We start from the raw sequence: 25498 nt of genomic DNA on the forward strand, positions 1-25498 counted from the left end.
CTCTCGTAGCATCCTGTATTACTCGCGACTCATGATCGATATATATTAATGGAGAGGACACCTTCATCAACAAACATGAGCGTATACTGTAACGTTAACCTTAAAAGGTTAAGTTAGGCATGGTCCGTGCACACGCGTATTTCAGACATCCGACTCAACTTAAGATCATGACAAGTGGGTATGATCGAGACTACTCTTGTCCAAGTTTCTGACTGCTAAGGCTGCACCATTTCTGTCCGCTTTGACCCCTCAGGATCTAAGATAAACTACTCGCCTATCGGAACCGAGACTTCCGACGCCCTAACCGTCTCCTCCCTTTCCACATCACCTGTGGCAAAAATGCCGCGAAGAACCCATAAAAAATCAAGAAATGGCTGCATTGAATGCAAACGCCGTCACATGAAGGTTTGTTGCTCGGGAAACGCGTATACGCATTCACTGACCCCGCTAGTGTGATGAGCAAAGACCAATATGTTCCAACTGTATCAGTTCGGCGCGGAGCTGTCAGTTCGTGGGGCCGGAGCCGATCCTACATTCACCACGGAGTGTTAGCCGTAAACCAGCACCTGCATCACCAGCAGTTGGATCCTCTGCTGTGGCCTCACCAGATCAACAAGCCGGCAAGGATCCCGAATGTGCGCCTGTTAATATGCTTCATGTCGAACTCGCCCACAATCTCTCTGCTGAAGCGCTGAAGGTATTTGATAAACCAAATACCACGTCGCCAGTTTCATTCCAGGATATCCTACAGTACTGCCTTGGTGCGCCATATCTCATGAATGAGCTTCTATCTCTTAGCGCTTTACACCTCAGCATTATGAGGCCAGGACAGCGAAAATTTTACAGAGACCATTCCACCGAACTACAAAATCATGCATTGGGCGCATTCCATGGGTTGTCCACAAAAATCACTGATGAGAATTGTGTCCCTGTCTTTCTGTTCGCTGGTGTTTTAGGGTTACACATGCTCTGTGAAACACTAGTCTGTCGCGAAGATGACTTCGAAAGATTTCTGGACCGCTTTGTACAATACGTTATCGTACATCATGGGGTGCGGATAGTTACAGGACAAGGGAGATGGGGACTTTTGCAGCAAACAGCATTGAAGCCGCTTTTCGGGTTTTCAGAAAAAATGCCCGCTCTTGATTCAAGTCTAGGACCAGTTTGTGGGACGCTATTCAACCGTATCCGGGCCCTTGGGCTCGACGAGGCTACGGACAGGAAATATGAGCAAGCTATCCAAGCCCTACAATCAGTTATGACCGTTGTGGAGGAGGAAGACTTGAGAGGCCATGACATAGATGCTCTGGTGGCATGGCCGGTTCTTGTTCCTCGTGAATACATTGATCTAGTTGCAGAGAGAAAAGGAGAAGCTTTGGTTATTTTGGCATATTTTGGCGCCCTTATTGATACGCAACGACATGAGTGGGTATTTTGTGATGGGGGGAGGTATTTGGTTGACTCAATCAGCCAATATCTTGGGCCTTCGTGGGGAGAATGGCTCGAGTGGCCTAAGCAAGCCCTAGTGCCTACCGAGCCTGTATTATAAATCTATGAGCTGTTACAAAACAAAGACCGGAATCTGATATACTCTACCATACATAGAATTCGTCTGGAAGGCTTCACGCGCTAGGGGACCTTGATCAAAAGCTTTGAAGGGTTGGGTAATACTAATACTAGAGTAAAACATTTAAATGCTTGGACACCTAGACAGAGCAATGCTAGTGAAAATCCTCGTAATGCTTCTAGCACTCGAAAACGGACAAAAAGAGGCAAAAAAAGTGATACAAAAGTAGAGTGAAAACAATTCATAAATCGGTACGCTCGCTTCGAGGCTTATGGATGTCATTTATGTTCAATACTTCATTCGTGGCATGGTATACACATTTATGACCTATGTTATCTTTTGATCAATCTAGCTTAGTAGATGTGACGCAAAGAATGCACAATCCAATCTACCCCTATAATATAATTCCAGGGACAAAGAGTGCCATTGTTAATTTCTTTTACAGTTTATTGTTACTTTATATCTTCTTTCCAACCCCTATCATGAACCACTTCATTCCCTGTTCGGTTAGTTTGTGGAACCCTTTGTAAGGCTTCCAAAGGATGTTAAGGCTGCATAGTACATGGATGCTTGAAAGCCCATTACTATAGACTGCACAAGCTAAATTATCTCGAAGCCTGGAACCAAAACGTGTAATACGCAACATCGGTGTCTCCAAAAGAGACCAGACAGAGAAAAGAAGGTATAGTCTGTCGGTTAGTTTTCAAAGAAGTGATGGAAGCTTGGCGATCACCACGCCGTCAATAAAGAGATTATATGAAATACAAAATGAACTAAATATAGTTTCGGGTGTTTCAAGACCGCGTGGAAACTTGGTTCTCTTTAAACTATTGAATGTTTCAAGATATTATTCTAATAATATGTGGACTCGATTTAGCACAGAACTCAGAACGATGTGGGCTTTTGAGGGAATAAGCGTGCCTGGAATAAATATTTAAACGGCCTCGCTGCTTTGCATTACTGGTGGCTGCAGCCACATCCTCAACCAAATACCCAGAAAGACATCTGTCTACTGACGCTGCTACTTCCCCCATAATTATTATCCCTCCGTCGCAAATTCTATTTGACACCTTTTGCCTCATCGAAAGCTAGCCAAAATGCCAATGGGTATGCTCTTCAAGATGGTCAGAATATCTGGGAAACCGATCAATGGGATCAGCTTTCTTGCTGGGTCAACGTCAAATTCGACCGGGATGACTACTCGTGGAGCGATGTACAACTGTTTGATATTGTGATTGGTCGTATTCGATCCGGAAAGGCTTCTATCAGCTCTGAGGCCTTGCACCATAAGAAGTCATGCTGTCTCTCGTTGCGAGTCCCTATGTCTTCCTATGACACAGGTGAAAGTATTGCTTTTGCTGCTATGCAGTTTGCAGAAAGGTATCAGGAGCAATGCAGCATGGGGAAGACTCGACTCGATAGGATCTATCTTTTTCGCTGGTTGAATGAACAGAGGTAATAAAGGAAGGTAGGCAGGTCCGTCCCTTTCGAATAGCTCTTTTTGGGCTTTTAGCCTGGAGTTGTTGAGGCTAGCGTGGCCTCCAGAATTTGTTTGCTTGACTGCCCGTTTGATTTGTTCGTGGATTTTGATCGCGCCCTTAGGAATAGAGAATATAGGCCTTCTTCTATATAAAAACATTTTTATTGTTTCCTTTTCTCTTTTTTCCTTGTCCAATCTAAATGTAATACATCAATATCCTTCCCATAAATCAATTAATTATTCAACCTCGCAATTTACCTCTGTTGTAAATTCCCTCTGTCGTTCCCATCTCCTATCTATCATATTGCAGACTTTTCTGGAGACTTCATTGCATGTAGAAAGTTTTACATTTCTATGTTATAATTTTACATGTACTCATTTCTAGCTCTCGTTGTGCAAGGGGACGTTCCAAGCGTTAAAAGACGCTTCTGTTTTCTCTCATTCAAGTCTCACTTTTGCATCACATATGGCTTTCTCTCCTTGGCATCCTTTTACTATAGATAATATGACCTAACGTAGTATCGGATACAAAGCTACATAAGTAGAGAGTCGAGCAATGTACGATAAGAACAAGATGAATTTTCACGTTGACGTATCTCAACCAGGAGCAATATAAAAATGAGTATCTCTCTCCTTAAGCCTCTCTTCCTTTGCATTCTCCAGATCCACCTTTCATCCGCAATCCTTAAAGACCCTTCTATTATCCACCTCTCCGATCTTTCAGTGCTCGGCCTACGACATATCTTGATATCTTTTCTTCCTTACAAACCTTTACAGTAAGAACATCAGCTTTTATTCCTCTTTTCCAATATTACATCTTTTAATCTTTACTGAGCATACTAGGCTTATCTTCAATTCATCGAAAACAGCTCTGCCGACACTCACTCGCAAGTGTTACTCGCTCCTTTGCGTTCCCAATACCCCCTGTTCTGTCCTATCAGTCTTGCTATTCGATCCAAGCTTTTACCAGAGTCAGATACCGGGGGCCTATTCTGTATACAGCTAAGCCTCATCATAGAAAGCCACATTCCATTTGCTAACAATTGACGAACCCGAGTTCTCTCCGAGACATTATACGAAGAAGAAACAGTTGCTTTGATCTTTACAGGTCCCTCAGTATTCACCTTCTACACTGAAACGCACTTATCATCGTCAAAGAACCGGTGCAAATCCGCAAATTTCCCACTTTCACATTTATAGTGAAATCCATCGTCATCCCTTCATCTTCCACTTTGCAAGGTCTTCTACAAACATCGACATTTGCCGCCCTCCCCCGATCTATATGCAAGGTATTGCCCGCATGGATCCTAGCACCTACGTCCTCATTGGAGGGTTTGCTGTTCCAAAATTAAAAGGCACCTCGAACTATTCCACGTGGATCGGTAAGCTGGAACTTGCCATGCGCTTCGCGTTTTCCGATCACTGGTCCATCGCCACTGGAGAAAAGCTCCGGCCTTCCCACTACCATGAAACTTTCGACGAAGACATGCAGCTCATCAGAAGCGTCCTTGCCCAAGAACGGTCCTTCCTTCCGCCATTTGTGACCCAAATCCAGATGGATCACCTCATGGCGGGCTTGAACGATATCAGCGGAGAAGGCAGCAATGCCAGTATTGACCACGCATGGTTGATCAAAAGCACTACCGCCTACAATGTCCTTCTCACGACTCTGGATGCTAACCTTGCTTGTCCCTTCCGCGAAGGTGAGCCTGGAAAGGCCTTCGAACTGTTCACGTGGTTGCAGGACACCTACGGAAAAGGAAGTCTGCGAGCCCTGGTTGAAAAGTATCAATCTTGGCGAAGCATCCACTATGACGGTGGTGATCGACGATCTTTCATCAAGCAGTTCGAGACAACCAGCCGGAAATTGGCTGAGGTCATCGGACATCCTGTCGACAACGCCATTGAATTCTCCCGCTTCATGGATGCCATCTCAGGCAACGAGGGAAGTCTCCTGATTGCCGCTGAGCTAGGGATGGATCTTAAGAGCCCGTTCGCCATGCAAAAGGTGTACCGATGCTTTGAACAAGGCGTTGAAGCTGGCATGGTGTGATGGCCGAAACATCCTCCGTCTTCGTGTGTTTTCCCTCTGTCCCACGCAACCGGTCTGGATTCGCTATTTGATTTTCTCGCTTTCTAACTTGCTGATAATTTGCTGATAATATGCCATCGCGCGTGACTTAAATGCACCTTGCTTTGCTATTTGTGATTTTAGTTGAGGGGAATAAAATTGATATTGTTTCACCCCATACCCCAGTCATCTGCCAAGCCTCGGGATAGTTTTACCCTTTTTGGTAACGCGAGCTTGTTTCCCCTTCAGTGCACTGCTTCCACTCCTTATCTTCGATTTTGGTTGCAAATAGAATCATAAATTCCAAGACATTGCTAGTTGGTTCAATACTCGTCCTTGGCAATATGATATCGAAAAGAACATATCCGTAGACCTCGGTTTCTAGACTCAACTATAGCTATGTAGTTGACTATCTACCTCTACGTCATTATATTGTCATGCTTAATACTACAGATATCACTGAGCTAGTCATTCAAATGGGGTAAGATTCTCTAAGAAAATATGAATGGGCGAATTTAGTGTAAATTCCTTTGAGATGCAACGCAGTACAGAGGCCAGAGCGTAGACTAAACCTATGGACGTATATATACCCGGTTATGCAAAGTAGATATAGGTTTCTCATGGTAAGATAATGTCAAGATAAGCCTATCATTTGCATCTGTCAACATGCCACCTCTGACGTAGAGAAATGAATAGACAAAAGCAGCAATTCATCGCCTAACACGGAAAAAGCAATCGAGATAGGTGACCAAAGAAGCTACTCGATGCGTATGTCCAATCATTCTGAAAGGATACAAGCTTTCCCCCGCTTCGGACACCTCTTGTCCAGGTGCAACAGTATCCGAACATTAATCCTACTATATTATCCCGGAGAGTACTTATTCGCTTTGGCCCCCGTTCGTCCGTGGCTTGATACATACTCCTGGAAAGCCCTTTGCGACTGCAGTGATCCAACTGCGACTACCCCAATCCAAGCATTGTACATTCCCTTGCCAGCCAGCATTGACTTGCCCTAATGCGCATCATTTAAGCCAACATGAACTCCCTATCAAGCCCGGAGCAACTATGGCGAATCGGATTGATCCTGCTAGCCGCCACTGTACTTTATGCCCTTATCAACAAAAAAGCACTCGGAAGGTCTTACTTGACCGGAATCACGCTGCGAGGTCGAAAGAACTCAACAGCTACAACACCACCTCGATCCTTCTCCCCAGAAAAGACAGCAACAAGCCCAAAATCGCCGTCCACCTATACCACCGCTTTACCACCCCAACGCAGAAAAGCACTAGCCGATATAAAATGTGCGAATGCGCCCTACCGCGACGTGAGCGAAGACGAAGTCCATCGCAACATCCTGCCCATGAGCGCCGACTATAGGTCAAGCCTAGGTAACAAATATACCCCGACGGGATTTTCTGTGAATGAAATCAAGGCACTGGGGGACTTCCCAGACTATGCGACTTTGAGTGGAGTACCCCTTCCCAGCCCATATCCCGAATTTGATATTGAGAAGGCACTGCCTCGGCCTTATCGTCCGTTCAGATGGGCATACCACCAGACCATGTGTACGTTTCCAATAGCTCCAATATTGCATGATCTATGGCTAATTTACCCACGAATCTTCAAACAGCTTTAACAAAACTTGAATCTGACTGGTGGATCGAGCTTGAAAACACATACAAAAAACGCATTGCCCAGCGCAAGGAATTGTATGCAACGAGGGGCAAGGAAGTACTCGATTGTATGCCAGGGTCCGAGTTGGCCTGCAAGGAGATCATGGAAATGGTACTGCAGTTCATCTGTGCTCGGTATCCACAGTACTTCACCCTGGTGGACAACCGGATACTGCATAACAAGATCCTCGGTACAGAGCAGGACGTGACGGCTAAGCCTCCTCTTGAGATCCTGCTGGACAACGTACCAGAGGATTTCGGTATCATGCTTCGTGATGACACGACGGGATACTACTTCCTGCGTGCGGCAGTTATCTGTTCGGCGTTGGGATGGAATGTCGCGACTAAAATTGGGAAGCAGTTGCATGAAATCCATGAGCCTATTCCAGATTACAAGGAGAAGATGCAGTTCTCCATGGATCGGTGAGTTGCTCGTTCTTTCTTTCTTCGGGTGCAGTAATTCAATACGGGGCGACTAATTGAAAGTGGTATTCAGGTTCTTTACCAAGATGCCCACCGAGAAACCAATCCAGAGAGGATCCTGGGGTTTGGAAATCGGGCAGCCATTATATATGCCACCGGGCGACCCGCATGAAAAGCTCCGGCTATCTCAGCGGCCTGATCTGGCGCTTGATGAGTGCCATCTGCGAGTAGACTGGCAGACCTTGAGACGGCTTCCCTTGTCGGGTGCTGTTGTCTTCAACTTCAAAGGCCTTTTCACTCCCGTCAAGGAATTCCGCGATGAGCCTGGTGTGCCGGCTTTGGTCGCGAAGCTCCTCACGGATGGTAAGAAGCATCTCCTGGAATACAAGGGTGTATGGCACGTGCAACATGTCTTGCTACCTAATTTGATGGAGTGGGCGAAAGAGCAGGAAGAGAAAGGCTGGGTTCCGAAGGATTGGGAGGTCGCTACTTTGGATGATAGTCCGTGGTTTAAGGGTTGGCAGGAGAAGTGGCATCGGCAGCAGGGATTCTAGGGTTGATTTGGTATGCTTTGTTCTGTGTCTGATATTATCATGTGTTGATCTCATTTAAGTCATGATTCCTAAGGTGGCAGTTTGATGTTCGGGATACATCTCTCTGCAAGTTGACTCGAATGTACATGATTGAGATCGATGATATTCAATATCGAACAAGTGATTTCCATAGGCACAATCATTTGAGCGGGGTTCAAGAAATTTGTACTATCGCCAGTGTGACAGGAGGGTGGTATCATTCGATGTCGTGGTTCCTCGAGGCGACGCCATCCAGCAGTGTTGTTGGTGGTGGGCGTGATCTTTGCACGACGTGAGCAGGATTCAGTAGCCTGGAGGTCGAGACAGATATGTCTACAGACAGTGGGGTTTATATGTGACCGGATGATCTGTCCAGAATAGGATTCCGAGTGGGAAAGGAAAGGGGCTCGTTGAGTCGCAGAATTGCTCAATCGTCGCCCTCGGCATCCTCCTGGCTCCTGCGCGGGGATCCCGCATCGCTGCCCTGTCGGCTCTTCTCGGAATCACCGTCATTGCTGTCGCGGTCCAGCTCCTCAAGCTCATCTTCGAGCGGGCTAATCCGCTCATCCAACATATCCAGATCCTCCAGCTGAGCTCGCGGCGGCAACTTCCACAGACTAGTACCGCACACACGGTCCTTGGTGAGAAGGTCGTCGACAAACTGATCCATAAAGGTAAGCGTGAATGTGTCGCGTACCCGTCGCTTCAGTTTCCGGTAATCGAGGAGAAGAGGCTCGAGGGTTTTGTAGACATCAACCGCGTCGAAAGTCAGTCGCACGTAGAAAGCGGCCAATGCGCGCAAGTATTTAAAGTCGCCGCGATCCTTGACGACTCCATTCTCTGGGTCCTCCTCCTCGTCGCTGCCTGGGTCGGTGAAATTGAGCAATTCGAGGATGACGTCTTTGTCCGGTCCAAGCTGTAGGAGCTTGAAGGCGAGGCAGAGGAATGGGCTTGGCTTCTCGGAAACACCGTATGTACCACCAATGAAGGTGAGCTCGACGGCACGATCACACAAGGTCGCTGCGTTCAAACCGAAGCACTGTTCTTTCCAGTAGTACGAGTCGGTGATGCGGTCGCGCACGGCTTTTTCGAAGAGCGTGACGGGATTGACACCGCGAACCAAGGGGCCCGTGTAGCCGCGGTTATCGAGGAAGGTACTGGCATCGGCGCGATGGGAGGTCATTTTGGCGTTGAGGGCTTGCGGAGAGCGAAGATGAGAAGTGAAAACCCAAGTGTCAATGCCAAGACTTTCCGCCTTATCGATAGTCGCACGGCCAACCCCGTAAACAACTTGATGTCATGAAACACTTGATGAGACATTGCCAAAGTGGCTTGATGTTATATCTTGATCACTAACATATATCCTTGGTATGCATATTTGACATTTCAATCCTGTCTATTTGTCTTAGTCCATGCAGTCTACCCGATCATGGTCCTCCTAACGTCCTCCACGGTCTCGGCTATCGTGTCGATGGGAGTGATCTGCATATTCACCATGCTACTATTCCTGTCAGGATATGTGCTGCAACAACAATCTGTCAAGAACATTCAATATGCCCTACGACCTCAAGATGACACCTCAATGGGGAAACATGGGGCCCCGGGCTCCGCATTCCAAAAGCCCGCTCAGAAGCGAGGGGTATCAGATCAGTACTCAAGCTCAACTGGAAACTATGCCTATCTCCAGCTCCTATCTGAGCCAGATCCCTCAGACATTTGCTCGGCCATTCTCTTCTTTAAACAACTATCAACAAACGGAACAGCCGTCCAGGATCGTCTGTTCATGTACCCACAACAATGGGACAGAATGTCACACAAAAATCTTGGGAAATCCGCCTCTGCAGCTCTATCCATACTGCGTGCAGCCAGTACAAAGTACGATATCTGGCTACTCCCCATCGACATGTCCGCTGCCACAACTGCGGGGTACTTAACGACAAACAGCAAACTGCTCCGGCTAGGCCAGATCCAGTTCATGCAGTATGACAGTGTACTGTATGTCCAAACACCAGGTCTGCTGCTAGATACAGGCAAGCTGGATGACATGTTCCTGGCTCGGCCACTACCTCTCCGCCATGACAAGAACCGGCAAGAATCGTTCAACAACGAAGCTTGGATCCCTATGCCGCTCCGTGCCAACCGCGATGAGCCTCTGCCTTCTACATATCTAATCACAGTCAATAATATTGAGGGGGGCAATGTTGAGGCAAGAACCCATATTCCCAATGTCGCACTGCCTGGATTTGGTGATCTTGTGGCTGAGCCGAAGCGCGCTGCAAGACTAGCTGCGATTGGGGATGAGCCTGGTTATGTATATTTTGACAGTGACCGTGACGGACGCGTCAAGTGGTCTGACAATCCTTATTTTGGAGCTTGGCGATCTCAGCAAGCCGAAGTCTGCGAGGGTATAAATTTTGACGAAATAATTCATGACAAGCAATGACTTTGTTAAATTATGTGACATGTTCTTGTACATGGTGGCAACAAACTTCCCTTGGGTGGCATCTGGCGTTTAGATTATTTGGTTTACTTTCTTGGGCATAGCTTCATATGTGGAATACTTCATTCTCGAACATTTCTTCGCCGACCAGCTCTACTTTTGGCTATAACAATATACTATTGGCTACTTTAAATTCCACGTTTTGGGCCTGCAAGTCATGATATTCGTAAATTATGTCAATATCGATTACGATTTCTTCAACACCCAGTATGAACCAGCCTATTGAGGTACTCCAATCTCATAGCCGAGGAGGACCTCAGTGGTGTTACCCTCCCAGCCACGGTTCCCACTTGTAGAGATCATGTAGCGACACGCGTTATCAACAAAAAGTTGTGAAATAGTTCCTGTCCGGTGACCTGGAATAATGAGGAAGGGCACAGCTGAGCGGGACTGCTCATTCTGGTCGTTTTGTAGGTCGTAGAGTCGGAGAATATCATGAGAGGCACTAAAGCAAAAGTTAGAAGAGATGTTAATCGAGCGATTAATTTTAGCTCACCAGACGAGATGCCGCCCGTTCGGCATGGCCTTGAGTGCTGTCACTGGTCCACTTCCCTGAGGGAATTTGAATGTCCGTTCAGCATTTCTGAGACCCTTGTGGAGACTGTACTCCTGGACAGTGCCGTTTCGTCGTCCTGCATAGATATAGTTCCCATCGGGGGACCAGCAGGCGTTCATACACCAAGGAGGGACGTTTTGAGGGGTTATGCGAGCAACTGGATCGGGCTGTCGGCGGTCCCATATGCGGATTGTTCCATCCATGGACGCAGCCAGGAATGTGTTATCTGTCTGGATGCCTTGCTCGGTTTGCATGTTTTGTGAGAAGTCGTGACCATGAGACGTCTCGAGATCCTCTGCCTTGGGAATTCCATTGACAACAGGCTGTACTGCTCCAGTGGGGATGTTGGAATCGTCCGAATCTATCTGCTGACTCGAGGGATCTGGCTTCAAAGGTAATTTTCCTGCCACTTTGCTTTGTTCACTTTGAGCATCTGCGATGCTAGGAGGTGCTGGCACTTCGTCGTCAATTTCACCCGGCGCATCTGCATCTGCCATAGCTCCGTGGGCCATGGCTCTGCCAAATTCATCGTCCTCGTCTACCCCGAATACACCCCCAGATGGGGCGCCACCATCGGCTGCACCTCCATCCGCATCGCCGAATAACGAATCGGCTCCACCAAATAGTGAGTCCGCCGGTGAACCCGCCTGCGGGTTTTCGGCTTGACCTGCGTCACCGGCGTCCTGTGAGGTATCCATGAAGTTGAAACTATCTGTCCCAACTGCTGCATAATTGGATGCATACGTGCCATTAGTTTGGTGGAGGTCAATTGTGTCCCTGGGTACTGGAAGAGTTGACTCCGGACGGATCTGTACGGCAGAAATTTGCCCAGCACTGCCTCCAAAGGCCCGTCTAGCCTGTCCGGTGTTGAGATCCCAGTCGAAGACCCGCTTATCCCAGCTTCCGGAGAGCAGTGATTCTTCATCTGATGTCAAGTTCAGTGAGGACACCGCGGAGGTGTGTTGTTGCAGAAGAGCAATCTCCTTGCCCTCGTCGTGGCGCAAAGTCTGCAATCGAATTGCACCAGACTCGAGCCCAGTCAGCAACCATAGTCCTTCGCTCTGGCTAGCCAGGGAGTACACCGGCGACAAGTGGCTCCCATCCATGTTCTCCCAGTACGTCATCAGCACTCCAGCTTTCACGACACTATCCACGAAGGGATGCCGTTGCGCCACAGTCAGCATGAGCTTGCTGTTGATCGAATCTGCCCAGTTGAACTTCCGCACAAAGCCATCCGACCCTCCGGTGAAGACCCAGCGCATGTCTGCGGTAGCCGTAATGGCATTGATCGAGGTGGCATGCGGCGCAGCAGTAGTGGGTACGACATCGTACGTTGTGGCAGCGAGGCACTCGGCGCGCACGCTGGGGTGATAGATAGAGAATGCTTCTAGCCTTGAGCTATCACCATCGGTGTTCTGTTGCGAGGCAATTCCAGCGCCCTCAGAGGCCTGGCTCGTGTTGGAGGGACTGTCCGCGTCTTGGTCTTGGTCTTGGTCTTGGTCTTGGTCTTGATCGTTGTCTCCTTCGCCATCATCGACATCACGCATTGTATCGTCAATCTCGTTCTCATTATCGGAACTTCCGTCTTGGGAGCCTAGAAGAACTCGGAAGGTGGTTAGCAGATGAAATTCAAATCGATGGGCCAGCCATTGAGCGGTGTCAGAGCCATACCTCCCATATCACGGTCCTCCTCCTCTTCAAGAGATGCCATAATTGTCTCTGGAGGCTTGTTTGAGCGCCAGCTGCAGAGTGGAGGTCGTTGCTGCCACGCGCAATTGAAGCAGGGATCGGATCGGAGCCTGCAAACAAAGAAGGAGCTCGCAAACGGCACCCAGTTGCAGGGTAAAGGAATGATGTATCACGGATATTCGTGTGTCAAGCTCTCGCAGACATGCAGAAGAAGAGCTGAAGTATCTCCGAAGGTGCGGAGGGGAGTTGCGGCTTAACGCGACCCCGACAATCCGTGGATCCGCAGGGCCACTTCTTGGCGTCTGGCCAATCACCGTCGATCCTGGCATACATCCCATGCCCTAACTCATTGCATTCACGACTGATGAAGCCAGCACTAGGAAGCATTGCCAGGACATTAAGTGCAAGTGGAGGAACCGTTGTATTGGCTTTCGGGCTCTTCTGGATGGAAATTTCTTTCTTTGTGGGCTTGAGTTAGTATTTGCACTTACCGTATATGGTAAGGGAGATTGAACAATACTAATTATTATTACATATCAGTTTGTTTGGGACGTGAGGAGCATCTATTTTGGATCCCGCAGGGTTCAGGCATGTCCTTTGCTTCTTTCAACTGTTCATAGGCACGTTTCTGTATACTCACCTTTGTTTCCATCTATATAGACATGGGAGCCCGTGTACCTCCTAATACTCCTTCTGCCACCACTCCCTCTACTAGCAATTTAATTTTTAGACTACCTAGGTAGACCTGAGTCGAGCCGGGTAGATTGCTGCCTGCGTTAAGCTAAACACTATACAGCCGCCCTTGGTCTCTGCGTGTATTCAAAAAGCCATTGTTAAAGGTATCCAGCTCTAAAGCAAATAAAAGGTATTAATCACCGCCATCATCCGACATCCCTTGTTATGTACAAAGTCCAGGCATAAAGTATTTAATATCAAATCATAGTCATGTATCGTTCCAAACTCTGCCCAAGGACATTGATAAATGGCCATTGGGTGTTCGTACGGAATAATCGGGCCCACAGCTTGAGAACAGCCATGCCCAAAGAAGCCGGTTCAAGGTTCGGCGGTGCCTCACCTTCATCTAGATCTATAGATGAGTATGCTTCCTCGATTATGCAGCGTGTCCATCGTAGAATACGGGTTTCGTTTTCTGTAAAAAGAGGGTTAGAAATGAGTTTCAATATAGTAAGCCAAGTTTGAAAGGAGAGAGAAGATTTGCGGCAAGTTAGGCACTGGGGAATGAAGATACCGCTCAAAGATTGATCCGGCCCGGCCTCAGCAAGACTAAAGAGCCACTTGCTGAGCAGCACAGCACACTCAAGACTAGCAAGCGAATGACGCACACTCCAGAAGAAAGCCTGACTGCGAGCAATATGGTCAATACCGAGACGCACGGGGATGCTGAGAGCATGGGCAGCGTAGATCAGAGCCGGGATGAGGCGGTAGCTTCGCTCTGGACGTGGGGAGCGTCGGAGTGCTGAGGCGATGACCACTGGATCACGAGTTTCGAGTCGTCGGTAGGGACCTAGATTCATGGAGAGGCGGACGTAGGCCAGGCCTAGGAAAGCGCTTGAGGTGAATGGGATTGGACCGTTGGCGTTGTGTGGATCGAGACTGGACTCGGGGGCTTGTTGCCATACTGAGGTCCAGGAACGAAGAGCTCGTCTGTCGCTGGTTAGGATACCTTATAGAGGGGCAGGTGAGATGAAATCGGACTTACTCTAGTTTGTTAAGCTCTTCAGTAGGGAGAGTTGTGGAGTGGTTTCCATTTGGTAATGATAGCTCGCTCACAAGATGGATTCTTTGTAGGAGACCGTGGAGGAGAATATAGTTACCCAATGGTGCCGGGATAGGATCCAACGGCACAGCTGATCGGGACTTCTGTAGAAGAAGGGTCAATGCATCCTGGAAGAATAGCTGCTGTGGACCTCTCTCCCGCTGAGCCGCTTCCCATTCTTGAGGGGTGGCTGCAATCCATTCCATGGTGGAACAAGGCAGCCGCAGGTGAATCTCATTACTGCGCAGAGAGGGATAGGCGTTGTACGCGATACTGTGGATGTGGACGAAACAGAACGCAATCAACTTTGTGCGTCGGCCAGATTCTTGATCAGCCCATTCATACCAATCAAGAGGCGCTCGTGGATCTGAGCGCAAGGGGTCTTCTGTCAACCCAGCCTCACGGAGGTGTCGAACCAACAATCCCTGGAGGTGGAAGGCTTCTTGTACCAGTCGCGCATTCTCCCAAGTGGCGTAGCCCATCAGAATGAGCAAACAGCGAGTGACTTCAATCTGCTTCCATGAAGCATTTCGTTCCGCTGCTACCTGCGGTGCTGTGAGGGATTGGTCTCCGAAGTTGGAATATGGCGGGATCCCCAGCGGCACTTGAGAGGCTGAACTGTAGCTAGGTTTAGAAGGAAGACGGGATTCTCGGGACATCCGCTCAAAGAGGACCGCTTTAGAGACGTGGAAGATCCTTTCCGCGTTGCGATGTTCAAATCGATATTGAGCGCCAATCGTCATTATGGCGAGGATGACCTCAGGGGCACGTTCATTAATATGAAAAGTTGGTATGTGCATAAACGGAAGATGAGGTTGAAATCCCTCGAAGTAGGACGTGAGATATCGCGTCAATGTATGTCGAGATGGCAGTACGAAGTCAGGAATGACGTTGCGGAAATCTTCAAGGGAGGCTGCTAGTCGAAAGCGTTGGTCTTCAGTGACATTGAATCGCGATGTTTTCTTTGCTACTTGTGGGGGTTCTAGAATGATATTAGCATTGTCTTAGGTGCAAAACAGATGAACGGCTTACCAGAATCGGAGAGGTTCCCTAAGCTCTGGTCACCCCTTGGTACAGACGGAAGCCATGATCGAAATGGTGAGTCTCCCCGAGACGTGCCACCTGGATTTCGTCGCTGCCTTTCCTGTTGATCTTGAGTCGGTCGGGCGGCTTCTTGGACATTTTCCAGAGGGACATCTTGTGTTTGAGATGTTTCTCCTTCGCTGGGAAGCCATTCTCCAGGTAGGCCAATTGAATCCAAGAAGTGAGTAAACTCTTGGAAATGGTTTAAATCTTCAGGTAGGTAGGGCATAGGTTGCGCTATCATAATGTCAGAAAACATAAAACCAATAGCAGAAATGCAGCCAAACAGCTTATCCCATGCAAGAATATACTACGCAATATTTTGGAGACGTACCTGTAGCCTGGTAATCACCAGGAAGAAGCAATTGCGCAGCTTGAAGCATGTCTGGATCATGCACCATACCGGGATGTGCCTCCATAGCCGGGTTCGAGGCAGCCGCAGCTGCTGGAAGCATGCCAGCAGCATGGCTCTGGTCTAGATAAGGTGTACTCGGTGCAGCAGGCCATTGGTGCACAGCAGACGGTCCTGCAAGGGGCCCTACCGAGCGGGATGGTGTATCATATTGCGGGATAGCTGCAGGATGATGTGCTGGCTGGAAATCCGACTTTGCGGTTGGCTCAGGCGGCGCACTTGGCGAGGTAAGGCCATCTTGGTGGGAGATGCGCGTGTGACGCTTCAGTAGATCCCTTCTAGTGAACGCTGCCCCACAGAAACAAATAAATGGCTTCTCCTTGGTGTCTGATTATGGGTCAGTACTTGCCCCTCAGGATCTGCCCAGGTGCTCCAATCTAGCTTACGGGTGCGAATGTGACGCTCCAAATGCTCTGTTCGCCGGAAGCTCCGACCGCAGTGCACGCATATGCGTGCCCTTGCTCCACGGGCCCTTTGTAACGGGGGTGATGGGGACGCCATTGAAACATTGGGGGATGGAGAACTGGATTGGAGACGAAGATACCCTGGGAAGTGGAATGTGGGTGTCGAGATAGGAGAATTGACTCCAACTACCCCAACTCGGGACTGTCCGGAACCATTCGGCCCGTGATAAGCGATAAAGGTGGGGTTCGGAGTTGGGGTAGTTGCGATACTATACTTCAACTTCTTGACTTGTTAACTTGGTTGACTTGCTAGTTTGATAACTAAGTTAGATCAAACATGTCATGCAATATGTTTCCTGGAGTCGCAGTCATCACTGGGGCTGGTGGAACAGGTATGTGACTTGGCCGACCGTTGTGGATATACAACCAACACTAGCTAGGAATCGGTGCTGCAACAGCAAAAGCGTTTGCGACAGCAGGATGTGAGAGAATCGCTATTACAGACTTAAACGAAGAGTCCTTGCAAAAAACAGCAGAAACCATCACTTCAACACACCCCAAGACCCATCTCCTAGTGAAAGCCGGAAATGTGGCAGATGACCGATTCGCAGATTCGTTCATCAACGCAGTCGTACAACAATTTGGCCGAGTCGACTATGCTGTGAACTGTGCAGGTGTCCTTGGCAAGCCAATGCGGTCGGCCGAGACAACTCTTGAAGAATTTGACCGTGTCAACAATGTCAACTACCGAGGCTGCTGGCTGTCTTCTCGGGCAGAACTTAGACAAATGGCATCTCAAAGTGAACTCCCAAGTCATGACCCCAACCGTCCTGGCCAGCGAGGCTCAGTGGTAAATGTTGCTAGCCAGTTGGGAATCGTCAGCCGTCCGGGTGCTCGTAAGTGTTGCGCTCCTGTCTGTTAAAAACGCACGATTAATAATCTTCTTTCTAGCTGCCTATTGTGCATCAAAATCTGCTGTTATTGGAATGACTCGAGCAGATGCCATCGATTATTCCCAAGATGGAATTCGAGTCAACTGTGTCTGTCCAGGTGTGATCGAGACACCACTCATCATGGAGAAGCCCGAGGTTCGGGCGGCCATAACACCGGCAGTGGAGATAGCTCCCATGAAGAGAATGGGGCAGCCGGCAGAAGTTGCCGATGCAATTCTTTTCTTGTGCTCAACACAGGCCTCTTTTGTACAGGGTCATGCTATGGTGGTTGATGGTGGATATGTTACTGTATAGCTTATCCATGAACACATAATGATGAAATAGTCGAGAATGAACGAAACAATGTCAATGTCCCGATGCGCAAATGCAATGCATATATACAGTCTAATCTAGTTCTTGTCCGTCGTGTACTGCATCTTCTTCCAATCATAATGCGTCTCCCAGATATGCCCAGCCCGCAGGATCTTCTCCTCCTGCCATAATCCACCAACAATCTGCATTCCAACAGGCAACATGACCTGATTATCCTCCTTTGCCGGAGCAAATCCGACCGGGATTGAGAGAGCCGGGTGACCCGTCACATTGAAGACAGCCGTGTTAATCGTAAGCCCCATGCTAGGTTTCAACGATTCCAGCGGGAGCTCACGCTTGCCATGCTTCGGGGCAACGACCGGTGTGGTAGGCATGACCAGCACATCGTACTTCTCAAACAAGGCCTCGTACTTATCGCTCAGATACCGCCCGAAATTGGCCGTCTTGCCGTAGAGATCAGGGAATTGTTTCATCAAATATAAACCATTAATCATCACGTTCTTCGTGGAAGGAAACGCGCGCTGGAAGCCATCATCTGTCCATGGAAGGCGTGCTCGCTCCATGTCAGTCATATAAAGACCTCGTCGACCGGTATTCTGGCCCAATAGGGTCTGCGCTCCAGCAATGCGCTGCTGAATAGTCCAGATCGCCGGTCCATGATAGTGGTCTGGAAGGAAAACCTCCTCAATAGTTGCGCCCAAATCTTTGAACTTCCGAGTTGCAGTCAAAACTAGATTCTTGACATTTGGGTCCACTTTGTCGTGTTCGAAGCCTTCAACTAGAATCCCAACCTTGAAACCATCAAGTCGGTCTGAGGTCTGTTGAAGTGTTGCTCCGAAACTAGTGGACCCTGGCTTCTGACTACCAAGAGACTTGTCATCGATGCCATCATAGCCACTGATCACGTCTAGACACTGTGCCGTTTCCAGGGTCGTTCGGGTAAGCGGGCCTGCATGATCGTTCATCGCATCGCCACTAGCAATTCCAGTGAAAGGGACGCGTCCATGTGTAGGTTTCAATCCAACGCCTAAACAAAAGTTAGCGCATCGCTACAATCTTTATCCCACTGGAAAATATCTCACATCCGCACAGCGAAGCAGGAACTCGTATACTCCCACCCTGATCACCACCAATAGTAATATCCACCAAGCCCGCTGTAACGAGAGCCGCTCCTCCAGAGGTACTCCCACCAGCTGAATATCCAACAGCATGTGGGTTCTCCACAGTACCCTGTGCACTAGTATAAGAAGAAGTGGAGTGACACATATTCTCGCAAGTAGATGTCCCATGAATATCAGCGCCAGCCTCCAAAAGCCGGGTCACAACGGTCGCATCAGTATTCGGAGTCCAAGATGGAATGATATCGCTTCCGAGAAGTTGAGGTACACCTGCTACAGCAATGACATCCTTCAAGCTGACTGACTTGCCTGCCAGCGGTCCGCCTTGCGCAGTACCCCGGATCAGAAACCGGTGTGCCCATGCATGTCCGAAGACTTGCTCTTCTTCGCTTGGTCGGCGCACATTTTCACGCGGATACTTTGTCTGATCTGAGACTGGTTGGTAATCTGGTAAGGCAGCGACACCCTCGGCGCAATCGTGTACTGCAGCGAGAAGAGTATGGAAATCTTGCGCCTCGGCTGGATCGATGGTCAGACCGAGCGGATCAAGGAGTTTTTGAGCATCGTCTAGTTTGACGGGGTTGCTCCTACAGTGTATCCGTCAGTAAGCTGATTTTCCGGATTTGGGGGTAAATAAAGATGGATAATGTGAAGATACGCACTCTGAGATACTCGTGAAAAGGACCGACATGATCGCTATGAAACACCGCTATGCTGCCGATCTCTTCTTCGTCAGGGGAGGTTGTAGTTTATGAACATTTGCTCTCATGAGATTTTTTTTAATCCATCGGTGCTCTCCGACGCAGTCGGCTCATGGAGTCCATTAAACTGGGTCTGATTGCTCACGGTCGCTAGTACCCCGACGACCCCAACCACGTTGGAGAAGGAGCTCGGCATTGTCTTCAGATACCAATTAAACATAGTTAAGAAATTTGAATTATACATGCATTTACATATGAAGAAGAGTATTGGGGAAGGAAAGTCCTATCAGTGGCCAGGGGATACGTCCCGAGCGAGGGGCTTATCTTCCCCGCAGGAGTACAAAAGCCAACCAGTCGGCTATTCTCGACCACCTCCGTTGTTCAATTATTCACTATGGCACCCAAGCGAGTTCTGATTACTTATGGCGTGGATGTTGATGCCGTGGCCGGCTGGCTGGGCTCGTATGGCGGAGAGGATTCTACAAACGACATCAGCAGGGGTATGATTTGGTCTATTGATGAAGTGATAGTGTTCTAATTGCCCGCGATATAGGGTACTGGGCAGGAACAATTGGGACTCAGCGTCTATTGAAAATGTTTGCTAAATACGACATCAAGACGACATGGTTCATCCCCGGTCACTCGCTCGAGACCTTCCCCGAGGACATGGCTGCCGTTCGCGATGCGGGTCACGAGATCGGCCTGCACGGGTACTCCCACGAGAACCCGACGGATATGTCGATAGAGCAGCAGCGCGATGTACTCGATAAAACATACAAGATGTTGACCGAGTTTACCGGAAAACCTCCTCGCGGTAGCGTGGCACCTTGGTAGGTCTTTTGATTTACTAGCTTAGGGAGGAACCTAATGATTTTTTTATAGGTGGGAAACCAGCCGAGAAGGCGCCCAACTCCTCCTCGACTACGGCATTGAGTACGACCACAGCATGAGCCACGAAGATTGCCAGGCCTACTACCTGCGAACGGGCGACAGCTGGACTAAGATTGACTACAAGAAGAAGGCGGAGGAATGGATGAAGCCTCTTGAGCATGGACCGCAAACTGGACTTGTTGAGATTCCATCCAACTGGTACATTGACGACCTGCCACCAATGATGTTCATCAAGAGTGCGCCGAACAGCCATGGGTTTGTGAACCCGCGTGACGTGGAAGATATCTGGCGCGACCATTTCGACTACTTCTATCGCGAGTATGACGAGTTTATCTTCCCGATTACTATTCACCCGGATGTTTCGGGAAGGCCTCATGTACTTCTTATGCATGAAAGGTGTGTTTTCTGATATATCTTTGGCTGGATAATAGTACTGACATCCATCAGACTGATTGAGCACTTTAAGAAACATGAAGGTGTCGAATTTGTGACTATGGAACAAGTGTGTGACGATTTTAAGAAGAAGAACACGCCTCCACCAGGGGCATTGATGCCAGCAAAGGCAGGTGCTATGCTGCAGAAGTGAATAGTTCGAGTTTTAGCACTTAGTGAATATGCAATAATATCTTGTTCAACAACTATATCTCATCTTATCTCATAAATGGGTCCAACTCCATCGACCCCAAAAGACCCTCCCTCCACCTACCCCAAATGATATCAAACCGCCGTTGTAACTTAGCTATTGCTATCAGTATCAGAACAAAGAACAAGATATGACTTCGCCATCATTGAATATCTTATCTCCAACCCTGCCAACCCTACCCCAAAACCGGGGATCTACCCCAACACGACTCCAACATGCCAACCTCACCTCCATGATATTCAGCCCTTGTCGTTTCGTGGGGAAAGTGGACCAGCTCTATCCCGTCTTATCGCTCTTTAGTGTGAAATAGCTGTGACAAAGTACTGTGAACCCCAGAGAACGTCCACGGTGCCAAGCATACGTATTTGTGAACAAGATCACGGGAGATAAGTGCCGTGCTCAGCGCTTGTCTATATATACCGACCGTGGTATCTCCAATTCAGAGCCCCATGTTCGCTGCCTATACTTGCAATTGACCAAAGCTAGCCAGAGCTTATCATCCTCATTCATCATGGCACTTCATGCAGATGAGATCAAGGAAGCCCCTCCCTACACAGACGACCCCAACGTCACCGACACACAAGAAGCCGAAGTTGAAGACAAATTCGAGGTCTTCAAACGAGGTGATGGCCAAGTCGATTTCCGGACTGTCAGTTGGATCCGGGCTTCAGTTATCTTCCTAAAAAGTCAGTCTAATCCAGCTCCATTTACCCCATTCTTCCTGTGACAAAATTGACGCTGTTCAACAGTCATCTTCGCAACCGGCGTCCTCTCCATCCCATCACTGATGTACCAGCTAGGCGCATTCCCTGGCGCCATCACTGTAATAGGCTGGAGTCTACTCAATACTTACTGCGCTATTGTGCAGGGCAACTTCCGCAATGCCTATCCAGGCTGCCACTCCATCGCCGATATGGCCCAGGTGGTTGGCGGACCGGTCGTGAAGGAGCTTGTTGGCTTCTTGTTCACGGTTAGTTATGTGATTGTCGCGGCATCGGGTATCATTGGTGTGTCGACGGCACTCAATGCCCTATCGCTGCATTCCATTTGTACCGTCTGGTTCTCATTCATCGGGACGATTATCATTGCCATGTGTGCTAGTGTGCGCAAGTTCTCGCATATCGGCTGGCTCACCTGGCTTGGATTTGGCAGTGTCTATATTGCTGTCTTTATCATTGTGTAAGTTCCGCCATTCTTCCACTCCTGGATCAAATACTGACGGCCCCAGTATCGGCGTAACAACACGAGACCGACCGGCAGCAGCCCCCCAAACAGGCGATTTCGACTTTGGCTACCGAGTCATCGGTGACCCGGACTTCACAACCGGAATTACAGCCTCAGCAACAATCTTCGTCTCCAGCGCAGCAACATCTGCCTTCCTCCCGGTCATCTCCGAGATGCGCAAGCCAAAAGACTACCCCAAAGCAGTCTACCTGAGCATGAGCCTGGTAACAGCCTCCTACCTAACCTTCAGCCTAGTAATCTACGCCTGGTGCGGCAAGTGGATCGCCTCCCCATCTCTCGGCAGCGCCGGCGAAACCGTCAAGCGGGTCGCCTACGGGATCGCCCTTCCGGGCCTGATCATCAGCGGCTGTCTCTACGTACACGTCGCAGCCAAATACCTCTTCGTGCGGATTCTGCGTGACTCGCGCCATTTGCAGGCGAACACGGCTGTACATTGGGGAACGTGGTTGGCGTGTACGGTGGGTATGGCCGCCATTTCGTTTGTCTTGGCATGCGCCATCCCTATCTTCAACTATGTCTTGGCACTGGTGGGGAGTTTGTGTTTTGCGCCTTTGGCGATTAGTCTGCCGGGGTGGTTGTGGCTGTATAGCCATCGCGATTATTGGAGGGGGAATGTGCTGAGGGTTATGTTGTATGCTTTCCATGTCTTCCTTGTTCTGTTAGGTCTGTTTATGGCGGTTGGTGGCACTTATGGGGTTGTTGTGCAGATTAAACAGGCCTATGCGGATGGTGCCATCGCATCTGCCTTTTCCTGCGCGGATAATAGTTGAGGAGTGTTGAGGTATGCGGAGTAACTTAAATCTTGTCTACTCAAGCCGGGTGGGTGGCCGTGCCCTAAGTGGGCTAAGGTCGTCAGCATGATTCCTCACCTTCACCTATTGTGATCTAGACTGTTTTCTATAACTTTATAATCAAACACCATCGAGACTACGATTGACCAATAGACGAAAGTTCACCACCTATCGATTTCCTATTGGTACATCCGCCGCGTGCCGTTACCGCACCCGAACGCGAATGCGCCCACGTGCGCTGTCTTCCCTCTTTCGTCGACACCTCTATCTCACCATGTAATTCTGGCTTCTCTTCTTTTAATTCTCTTTATATTCTTCCTATTTCCATCTCTCTTCATTTCCTTTCTCTGTATCCTCAAACCTCTCCGTCGCACCCTCTTCTCTGGGAGATCTAGAGCTTATCTCCGTTATCATCATCCGAAGCCTCCGACATGGCTTTGCGCAAACTCGCCATACTCTTTCTCCTCACAGGCCACGCCTTAGCAGCCGCAATTCCAAAGTCTCCTCCAATCCCGCCAAATACTTTTCGCGAAATTTCAATCCCGTCCATCGCGGACTCGCCAACGAATCAGGCCGCGTCATGGGCTTTGTCCGAACTGGACCCACGAGCGGATAAGAGATCGCCGTATTATTTTCCCGAGACCATCCAAGACGACGAAGACCTTGAAAATGAAGTTTTATTGCGGGAGGTCGCTATGCGCGAGGCGGGCTTTATCCCCTCGAGCTCCCGATCGTCGGAAGAAGTGCAAAAGTCAAGTCGTCATCCCGTTCCTGCTTCCAAGGATGGGCTCGGCGCTGCCAGTGCCGGTGCCGGTGACAGGACCAGATTTGCCGGGTATATGGCCTCGGGTTCGAAGCTGAGCGAGCAGGGCGGGTTCCTGGAGGAACTTACCACAGCTGCATACGAAGCTTCTGAGGATGAGCGCACTTTGTGTCCGCCGTTTGGGTTCTTTGTTGTTGCTGCTGTTGTGGTTTGTTTCGTTACTATCCTGAGAGGAATTGGTGCCAAGAAGTGAGGTTGTGATATCGTTTTTTGATTAATTTTCGACTTTATCTTGCTTCTTCGTTTGATCGGATATGGATTTCGACGACGAAGGCATGGAATAACTCGACTGCTCTGCCGCATGGGCCTGGGCGATCACTCGAACACGCCGCAGCAATGACCATCATCGGATTTTGGCAGCTGAAATCCATTGCGCGAACGGAAGTCTACATGTTTCGGAGAATCAGACCTTCCCCACAATATCTATTCACGCATTGGCCTCTGGCCAAAAGGAATGAGACAATAAGCAGCAAGCAAGAGACAACGAGCCAATGTCGTGTGGTTATATGTTGAAGCCCTCTACTGGGATACACACAACATACTTGCCACCATCTCGACTGGTATCACCACCTGGGTCGGCTTCATCTCGTGCCAGATCACTGGAATTGCATCCGCTCTATGGATATCTCTAATGCACAAGGCGCTCGAAATTGTGGGTTCCTGCTGAATGGAGTATCGCTTCTAGCTGGCTGATTAGCGCCTTAAGTTGTTCCAAATTCTCTCGATGGACAAGACAAATCGGATGGGCGAGAGAACCAAAAGGGTCAATATTGAGGATACTATTTCCTGTTACGCTTGTCCAGTCAAACATTTACACAGAAGGGAGGAACTGCTTAGAACTGTTGTTCTGATATCAAAAGATCCAATCTTCACGGTCTGTTGACCTAGTCATCATTCACCGCTTTCTCCCTAGGTTCTCTATGCTCTAAAGGTGCGCATGGCTGTCTAGACATACTTGAGATAAGCCTGAAAGTATCCGTTTCTTTCCAAGTAAAAGGGCCACTTAGGGTCCATGCCAACCGAAGTAGCAAGGTATTTTATACCATGTATCGCAGATCTGACTACATGACCCATTCCTACATGATGCACGGTACAAGCCCACCTAAAAAAAGATGAACAGGCACAGGAATGAAATTGGCATCCACGTTGATTATTTGTTAAATACAATCCCACAGAACAACCACATTCCGTTGTCACATCGCGCTAGCGTTCAAACACAATTATCATGGTGCGAAAATGATCTCAATCAATCCAAAACAGTATGGAATCAAGAACTATCACAGTCAATCTTCTTCTTAACAGACTGGTAGTCCAGCTTGCACTCGACCACATCATGCGTGCTGCCGACTTGTTCACACGGACTCAAGGGCCAAGAGGGAGGTGAAGATCGTCAAGGTCTTGAGCATCATTGTGGATGGAGTGGTGGATAGTGAGGATAGATGGAAGATAATGGAGAGATGAAGCTTCTAGGTCGGGGAGTCTTCCTTAATACTGGATAGGGGAAGAATTTGTTTTGACCAAGCTAGGGCCGGCGCAATTAGCATATTTGGAAAATAGTTCCGCAGATTTCGAGGGCTAAGTATCATCATAATGAATTTGAATTCTATTAGTGTGAGGTAAGGGAAAGGAATCCTGCAGATCAGGAACAGGGAGTACTGGCTTGTACTCCGTATAGGACTCAGATGTCCACAAGCTGCATTAAAATGGGGCTATGATCTACTTTTATATCTACTTTTATAGCAATGCCGTCTTAAAGTGTTTCAATAGCAGATCTTTAAGAAAGAATCGTGGTTTGTAAATATGGAGTACGTACA

The 25498-nt window shown here is 48.7% G+C and overlaps 10 protein-coding genes across 10 annotated transcripts; 6 read left to right on the forward strand and 4 right to left on the reverse strand.

Moving 5' to 3' along the window:
* Positions 1-1132: 1132 nt before the first annotated feature.
* PENARI_c002G07876 (uncharacterized protein) lies at positions 1133-5100 on the forward strand (the record flags this gene model as incomplete). Its single annotated transcript, XM_022627683.1, has 2 exons — positions 1133-1429; positions 4156-5100. The coding sequence occupies 2 exons, from the start codon at positions 1133-1135 to the stop codon at positions 5098-5100; spliced, it is 1242 nt and encodes a 413-aa protein (XP_022492579.1).
* Positions 5101-6154: 1054 nt separating this feature from the next.
* On the forward strand, positions 6155-7768 carry PENARI_c002G07423 (heme-dependent oxidative N-demethylase family protein; the record flags this gene model as incomplete). Its single annotated transcript, XM_022627640.1, has 3 exons — positions 6155-6683; positions 6749-7214; positions 7288-7768. 3 exons carry the CDS (start codon positions 6155-6157, stop codon positions 7766-7768), a joined length of 1476 nt encoding a protein of 491 aa, XP_022492903.1.
* A 445-nt stretch (positions 7769-8213) lies between these two features.
* On the reverse strand, positions 8214-8969 carry PENARI_c002G02653 (PRP38 family protein; the record flags this gene model as incomplete). Its single annotated transcript, XM_022627323.1, has 1 exon — positions 8214-8969. The coding sequence occupies one exon, from the start codon at positions 8967-8969 to the stop codon at positions 8214-8216; it is 756 nt and encodes a 251-aa protein (XP_022492459.1).
* Positions 8970-9281: 312 nt separating this feature from the next.
* Positions 9282-10229, forward strand: PENARI_c002G00183 (uncharacterized protein; the record flags this gene model as incomplete). The annotated part of the gene is made up of 1 exon (XM_022627140.1): positions 9282-10229. The coding sequence occupies one exon, from the start codon at positions 9282-9284 to the stop codon at positions 10227-10229; it is 948 nt and encodes a 315-aa protein (XP_022492208.1).
* Positions 10230-10505: 276 nt separating this feature from the next.
* PENARI_c002G10810 (WD40 repeat domain-containing protein) lies at positions 10506-12553 on the reverse strand (the record flags this gene model as incomplete). Its single annotated transcript, XM_022627877.1, has 3 exons — positions 10506-10731; positions 10783-12436; positions 12514-12553. The coding sequence occupies 3 exons, from the start codon at positions 12551-12553 to the stop codon at positions 10506-10508; spliced, it is 1920 nt and encodes a 639-aa protein (XP_022492403.1).
* A 910-nt stretch (positions 12554-13463) lies between these two features.
* On the reverse strand, positions 13464-16304 carry PENARI_c002G07686 (C2H2-type zinc finger protein; the record flags this gene model as incomplete). Its single annotated transcript, XM_022627666.1, has 6 exons — positions 13464-13681; positions 13781-14196; positions 14252-15290; positions 15341-15628; positions 15726-16130; positions 16190-16304. The coding sequence occupies 6 exons, from the start codon at positions 16302-16304 to the stop codon at positions 13464-13466; spliced, it is 2481 nt and encodes an 826-aa protein (XP_022492793.1).
* Positions 16305-16556: 252 nt separating this feature from the next.
* Positions 16557-17454, forward strand: PENARI_c002G05569 (SDR family NAD(P)-dependent oxidoreductase; the record flags this gene model as incomplete). Its single annotated transcript, XM_022627526.1, has 3 exons — positions 16557-16599; positions 16666-17103; positions 17159-17454. 3 exons carry the CDS (start codon positions 16557-16559, stop codon positions 17452-17454), a joined length of 777 nt encoding a protein of 258 aa, XP_022492946.1.
* Positions 17455-17549: 95 nt separating this feature from the next.
* PENARI_c002G01957 (putative amidase) lies at positions 17550-19281 on the reverse strand (the record flags this gene model as incomplete). Its single annotated transcript, XM_022627269.1, has 3 exons — positions 17550-18499; positions 18555-19177; positions 19253-19281. 3 exons carry the CDS (start codon positions 19279-19281, stop codon positions 17550-17552), a joined length of 1602 nt encoding a protein of 533 aa, XP_022492176.1.
* A 404-nt stretch (positions 19282-19685) lies between these two features.
* PENARI_c002G07579 (polysaccharide deacetylase family protein) lies at positions 19686-20768 on the forward strand (the record flags this gene model as incomplete). Its single annotated transcript, XM_022627655.1, has 4 exons — positions 19686-19791; positions 19845-20121; positions 20174-20578; positions 20630-20768. The coding sequence occupies 4 exons, from the start codon at positions 19686-19688 to the stop codon at positions 20766-20768; spliced, it is 927 nt and encodes a 308-aa protein (XP_022492503.1).
* Positions 20769-21336: 568 nt separating this feature from the next.
* On the forward strand, positions 21337-23877 carry PENARI_c002G05953 (putative neutral amino acid permease; the record flags this gene model as incomplete). The annotated part of the gene is made up of 4 exons (XM_022627546.1): positions 21337-21511; positions 21575-22004; positions 22054-22532; positions 23333-23877. The coding sequence occupies 4 exons, from the start codon at positions 21337-21339 to the stop codon at positions 23875-23877; spliced, it is 1629 nt and encodes a 542-aa protein (XP_022492293.1).
* Between the last annotated feature and the right edge of the window lie 1621 nt (positions 23878-25498).

Source organism: Penicillium arizonense, assembly GCF_001773325.1.
Source record: "Penicillium arizonense strain CBS 141311 chromosome Unknown PENARI_contig002, whole genome shotgun sequence".
Taxonomy (NCBI): domain Eukaryota; kingdom Fungi; phylum Ascomycota; class Eurotiomycetes; order Eurotiales; family Aspergillaceae; genus Penicillium; species Penicillium arizonense.